General features: G+C 64.3%; 1 protein-coding gene across 1 annotated transcript in view; it reads right to left on the bottom strand.

The window, feature by feature from the left end:
* LOC117869551 (palmitoyltransferase ZDHHC3-like) overlaps positions 1 to 6507 on the bottom strand; it is a 17499-nt gene continuing 10992 nt past the window's right edge. The window contains exons 5-9 of the mRNA XM_034756489.1: positions 5408 to 5469; positions 3838 to 3958; positions 3316 to 3388; positions 2957 to 3086; positions 1 to 2622 (exon numbers count right to left, since the gene is read on the bottom strand). Coding sequence (XP_034612380.1) covers positions 2531 to 2622; positions 2957 to 3086; positions 3316 to 3388; positions 3838 to 3958; positions 5408 to 5469 — 478 coding nt within the window. The 3' untranslated portion in view covers positions 1 to 2530. The remainder of the gene's footprint in view (positions 2623 to 2956; positions 3087 to 3315; positions 3389 to 3837; positions 3959 to 5407; positions 5470 to 6507) is intronic.

The following is a 6507-nucleotide window of genomic DNA, read 5'->3' as shown; positions in this document are numbered from 1 at the left end:
CATCTTGAGCAGTTCCCAGGCAGGGTTTATTCACAGCTTGCAGGAGTCAGGCCAAAGGGCTGTCCGAACCCGACAGCGTCCCGCTAACATGCGCCGGGCTGAGGGAGCTGGCAGGTCAGCCAGGAGCAAGGCTACACCACCAACCGCCCCCGCTGTAGGGCCCTGGCTCCCCACCCCCGCCCTGTGGGGAGCAAGGGCCTGACCGGTTACGCCAGGGCAGATTGCCGCACACTAAGTCCCCAGCAATGGTGCCCAAGTGCACCCAGCCCAGAGCTCCCCGCACTCAGGGCCCAAGGAGAGTCACCAGCACCCCACCAAGAGGTGGGCTCTGGGAAAAGCCAGGCCAGCCTGGGGGAGCAGCTGGGAGCTGGACAAGGCTTCACCACAGGCCCTGCCCTCACCTGAGTGCCAGGCTGGCTTGCCCACATCTTCCAGGGACCTTCCTTCCCTTGGCAGGGTCCCAGCTCCCTGCCCTGGCCCGGCCTGTGCCACTGGGCAGGGGAGCCTGGAGTGGAAACCGAGGCAGCAGGGCAGACGGGCAGCCCCTGGAAAAGGTTCATCACCTGCAGGGCCATGGGCAGAGCCGCCACTCGGGGGCGGCAGCAGCAGCCCCCAGCAATTGCCAGGGCAGCAAGGCACCCACCCCAGGCACCCCTGTATGCCACACACCAGAGCCAGAGAGACCCCCAGGAAGAGGGGAGGCCAGACCAGGGCCTTGGGATGCAGTAGCCATGCTGGGGGCCTCGCACACAGGACACCGAGGCAGACACACAGGGCAGCGTGCAGCCAGCAGAGACTCTGGCACCCCTGGCACTAGGCACAGCTAGCCAGGAACCGCTCTGCCGGCCAGGGATGGGGGAGGCGGCTCCAGGGCCCTGCCGCACAGCATAGCTCCTCCGGGCGTGTGGCTGGCTCCCCACTTGGTCCATGGCATCCCGCTGCCAAGAACCCCGCTCTCGCTTGCCCTAGGCAGCCCCAGGGGAGGGGGCCAGGCCCAGCCACTGCAGGACAAATGTCCTCTGGGGAACGGCAATGCCAGCTCCCTCGAGGGGAGTCACGTCCCTGCACTCGGCACCTTCCCTGGCACCCCCTTCTTCGTCTTCCCTTCCCAGCCTGTCCCCACCCACCTGGCGTCTCCCATACGCTATAGAGATGTGGAGTCACTCCCGCCTCTCATCAGCCCGTGCTGCCAGCCTCCAGCGCCAAGCAAGCCCCTTGGTGCATCCCCCAGGCTGCCCCTCCTGCTTGGGGGGAGGAGGAGGAGCTCCCCATACACATCCACACCCTCTTCATCCTCCTTCAAACCCCCTTTGGGGTGGTGCCTGCAGAAAACACTTGGGTTATGCTGCTGGCGTGTGGGGAGCACTGCCAGTCCCACTGCCCTGCCTCAGTCCTTATCACACCACCTAGCTCTTGTCTAGCAATTCTCATCAGCAGATCTCCACCTGCTTTACAATGGGAGGGGCTATCATTATGCCCATTTTACAGATGAGGAAAATGAGGCATCAAAGGGGGAAGTGACCTACCCAAGATCCCCCAGTCCAGTGCTCTAGCTGCTGCCTCCTCCATCTGTCTGCACCAGCTCTGGTCTCAGACTGAGCTCCTTGGGGCAGAGACCATCTTTCTGTTCTGTGTTTGTACAGCCTCTGGCACCAGGGATCCTGTCCAGGATTGGGGCTCCCAGGTGCTACCGTAATACACCTTATAAATAGTAACACTGCCTGCTGGGCTGGAGGGGGCCACCAGCGAGGGGTGCCAACGCCCCCTCCCCCACCCCCGTGATATGGAGCAGGCCATCCCCCTGGGGACGGCGTGGGGGGCTCCGAGTCAGCAGAGGCTGGTGCCTGGGGCAAGAACAGGAGCTCCGATTTGCCTGGACACAAGCGAGTTCAGCTACCGTAAACAGACACACAGACACACAGACACACAGAGAGAGCAGGCACCCAGAGCCGAGAGCGCTGGTAATGCCACACAGGGCTATGTACAAGTGGTGTCATCCCTCCCTGGCCAGGAGCAGAGAACAACGGGCTCCATCCCCGGGCAGCGAGGTGCTGGCAGCCGGGGGCAGGGTGCCCAGCTCCAGGGAGGGGGCTAGGATCCAGATGCAGTTGTGGCGAGAGGGGGGCGTCAGATTGCAGCCTCGGGGGGCAGCCGCCCAGCACTAACACTGATCCAGGGGAAGGGTCATGCACGGGGCCCACCCTGCCTAAGCGATCGCTCTCCATGCGCCGGGACCCGCTGGGCAGCCAGGCACTGCAGGGAGTCTGGCGCAGGGGGCTGGAGAGTGCCCCTCCACAGCTCAGGATCTCAGCTTCGCAGGAGCACCATGTCCCAGGAGGAGTCGCAGGGCCGGGCACGGCAGACCCAGCAGAGCTGGGCGCTGCAGCTGCACCCTGGCCCCAGGCTGCCACCAGGGGGCAGCTGGGCAGGCCTAAATGAGCCGTTTGGCGGCAAGTTCTGCAAAGCCACCGGCAGGACAAGTCCCCTCCCCGAGGGGGAAGAGGCAGCGTCTGCAGAGGGGCCATGGAGGTCACACATCGTAGTTGGGCAGGTAGCTGTAGGCAGGGGCCCCGCCTGATGGGGGGCTGCAGTTACATGGGAAAAACCAGCAGATCACAAAGCCTGGAAGAGAAGAGGAGAGAGTAGGGGAGGGGAGGTCAGTGTGGGCAGGGAGCCATGGGGCATCACAGCGTGGCCTGGCCCAGACAGGCTCAGCCCCGGGCCCTGCCCTGGCCCACACAGGCTGTTCAGATGTAGTTACCCTGGTGTCACCCCTGGGGGGCGCTCATTCAGGTACAAATGTCCTGGTGGGGGATCAGCCTGGGATCTAGGTTATGGTCACACCTTGGCTCACACCAGTCTAAATTCCCCAGGAAATACGAGCCCTCAGGGCAGCCCCAGTAACTGCCCCCGCAGAGGAGCCCCAGCCCACTCTCCACCTGCCCAGGTCACGTACCCCGTCCAAACACCTCCCGCAGCAGCGCAATCTTTGGCTTCCGGGTGTGTGCCACCTCCCGGCGCGCCTCCTTCAGCAGCCGGTTCCGCAGCTGCTCGATCGGAGTCTCGTCCATGATGATAGAGACCACCTGAGAAACAAGAGGGGAGCCTGACGCACTGCCCAGCCCTCCCAGGGAGAGAGGCACATGGATTTACAGCGACACTCCTCATTCAACAGGGGGTGCTGTGGGGGGTAGGGCAGGGGCGCTGGCTGTGGGGGGAAGCTCCCAGCTACTCCAGTCCTGGCCTCTCCCAGCAGGAGGTGCTGTGGGGGACGAGGCGCGAAGCTGCCTGGTGTGGTGTCCCTTGAAGACTAACCTGGTCATAGAAGATGACGGTGACGAAGACCCCGAAGAGGATGGACTCCACCAGCAGGACGATGCAGTGAGCCCTGGGGGGAAGGGAGCGGTCAGTTTCAGCTTGCTCAGGAGCTCTCAAGGGCAGGCTCAGGCCTTGCTACTGAGGATTCGGACCCAGAACCACCCATCTGCATGTCATAGGCCCTGTACTGATGACACCCACCGGAGAGTTGACCTCTGCATTGGGAAAGGGGCTCTGGGGGCAGGAGAGGGCTCTGGCACGCAGCGGTGACAGCCGGAACCTCCAGCTGGCTATGGGCTTGGTACAACACCCTGCTCCTCTAGCACCTCATGGAGGGACTCGGGGCCACTCCCTCCCCCACAGCTCTATGGGGCAGGAGCTCAGTGTCACCCACAGGGAGCAGGGCTGAAATGGAACCCAGGTGTCCCGCTTCTAGGACCTCTCCTCCCCTTGCTGGGATCTGCCTGCACCCAGCAGCCAGGGATGGGGGGAATCTGGCTGTGACCCCTGCACACTTACATCTGGACATGGTTGTTAGAGATGCCTCCAGCCACACCTTCCAGCTTCCCGGGGAAGCTCCTGTCCACCGGCCACAGCCACGTGGTTAACACCAGCCCCATGGCATAGAGACTCGCCAGCCCTGAGACAGAGCCACAGGTCAGTGCAGGCCAGAGACGAGCGCCCTCGCCCTGGGCTTGGGCCGGGCTCAGAATCTCCAGCCCAGGTTAAGGCCAGAGAGCCTGGCCAGGAGGCGGCCCCGGGGAAAGGGCAGGTGCCAGCTGCTGCAGAGCAGAGTTCTGGAGTCACAGCCCCAGTTAATGCCGTTTGATCTCACCTGCCCTGCTCTGCGAGGGCTGCCCAGGGCCTAGCCGCCCACCATTAATTGCTTCACTACTGACCACCCCACCCTCACACTCACCCCTGAGTGGGACAGCCAAGTCCCCCCGCCACACCTTCCCAGTCCTGGCCCCCTCTAGCCCAGGGTCCTTTCAGCTTCTACACATGGAGACGTCAAGGGGGAGCAGGGAGCGGAGCAGAGAGGGGGCAGGCAGTAGCTATGGGGCTGGGGATCACACAAGGAGTGGGGCAGAGAGGGGCGGGGGCTGGCACGGAGGGAGCGGAGCAGAGAGGGGGCAGGCAGTGGCTATGGGGCTGGGGGGTCCCACAGGGAGCAGAGCAGAGGGGGACAGGCGGTGGCTATGGGGCTGGGGGTCCCACAGGGAGCAGAGCAGAGGGGGACAGGCGGTGACTATGGGGCTGGGGGTCACACAGGGAGTGGAGCAGAGGGGTGCGGGGGCTGGCACAGAGGGAGCGGAGCAGAAAGGGGGCAGGCAGTGGCTATGGGGCTGGGGGGTCCCACAGGCGGTGGCTATGGGGCTGGGGGTCACACAGGGAGTAGAGCAGAGAGAGGCGGGGGCTGGCACGGAGGGAGCAGAGCAGATAGGGGGCAGGCAGTGGCTATGGGGCTGGGGGTCACACAGGGAGCGGAGCAGGGGGGGGCAGGGGTTGGGGGTCCCACAGGTAGCAGAGCAGAGGGGGACAGGCAGTGGCTATGGGGCTGGGGGGTCCCACAGGGAGCAGAGCAAAGGGGGACAGGCGGTGGCTATGGGGCTAGGGGTCACATAGGGAGCAGAGCAGAGGGGGGCAGGGGTTGGGGGTCACGTAGGGAGCAGAGCAGAAGGGAGCAGGACTGGCAGGTCACGTAGGGAGCGGAGCAGAAGGGAGCAGGACTGGCAGGCAGTAGCGGAGAAGGGGCTATGCAGGTAGCTGGTGCATGTAGCTGGGCTTCCTGGGTCCTCCCGCCCCGGCTCCCCTTGGCCATTGCTGCAGAAGGGCCCTAGGAGGCGCCAGGGAGACACCACTCTGGCTGGCCAGCTTCCTGCGTGCAGGGCTGTGGGACCAGAGCTCCCCCTAGTGAGGGACAGCAGAATGGCAGGGGCCTGGCAGGACAGCAGCGGACAGGGACCCACGGCAGGGGAGGGCACAGCTCTATGCTGGTGCTGTGAGCTGCAGCGCCACCTACTGCTGCATCACCATGCCCGCATCAGAGCGCCCTACGGCCGGCTCCCCCCACTCGGCAGCCACGTACCAGTGTAGAAGAGGAACTGGATGAAGTATTTCTGGTTTAACTCGCCAACGCAATTGTTGATCCTACAGAGAGACAGAGAGAGCACAGGTCTGGTTGGGGCCAGCAGAGCGACTCAACACCACCAGCAATGGCTGGCAACAGACACCAGGTGCCCCGTCCCTCCCCCTCCCCGGCACCTGCACCCAAGGACAGCAAAGCGAAGCCCCTTTGGAGGGTCGGTTCCACCTGCCAGGGACAGGCAGCCCTTTCTGGGGGGAGGGCAGCTCAGGGCAGGCAATGGAGAATCCCACACCCGCCGGGAAGTTCAGGGACACCCGCTGAGCTGAACCAGGACCCTGGGGTTAACACCCGTCTCCCAAAGGGCACTCAGGGATTTGGAACAAGCTCCTCCAGCAGCAACACAGCACCCCCTAGTGCTACCCTGAGGCATTGCCTCCCCCATCACATCCCCAGTGCCACTGCCTGCAGCCTTGAGGTGGCGCCCAGCCCTCCCCAGCTCAGCTGATGTGGCCAGAGAGGACTCTGACAAGTGCCACAGCACTGGGGACAGAACTGGGATTCGCAGACCCCTCCAGAACAGCATGACCCTGGAGATATCCCAGAGCTCTGCTTCCATCTGCAAGGGCCCCAGCACAGGGGACACCTCACCCAGGGGGCAGGGAGGCAGAAGGGGCAGCTGCAAGGAGGGGAGAGGAAGGGGGTCCTGCAGCTCCAGCAATGCAGGACACTGCGTGTGTCCGGCCCACACAGGACACTCCCAGGGGGTGTCTGCGCACACACAGGGTGAAGGGGGCTGCACTGCATAGACCATGGCCGCAGCAGGTTGAAAGCCCAACAGCCATGGCAGGGCCTATAGGGGGAGCCAGGGTCTCCGCGCACGTGCCCCCTTCTCTTCCCTGCAGCTCTCACGGGCCAGAGCTGTTACCAGGTAGGGTTACCATATTTAAAAAATAAAAAAAGAGGACACTCCACGGGGCCCTGGCCCTGCCCCTTTCCCACCCCCGGCCCTGCCCCAACGCCGCCCCTTCCCCACCCCAACTCCACCCATTCCCCGCCCCTTCCCCAAAGTCCCCGCCCTAACTCCCCCTCCTCCCTCCCAG

The sequence above is a fragment of the Trachemys scripta genome, chromosome 24 (assembly GCF_013100865.1).
Source record: "Trachemys scripta elegans isolate TJP31775 chromosome 24, CAS_Tse_1.0, whole genome shotgun sequence".
NCBI classification, from domain to species: domain Eukaryota; kingdom Metazoa; phylum Chordata; order Testudines; family Emydidae; genus Trachemys; species Trachemys scripta.
The sequence above is the reverse complement of the archived record's forward strand: the minus strand, read 5'-3'. Positions and strand labels throughout refer to the sequence as shown.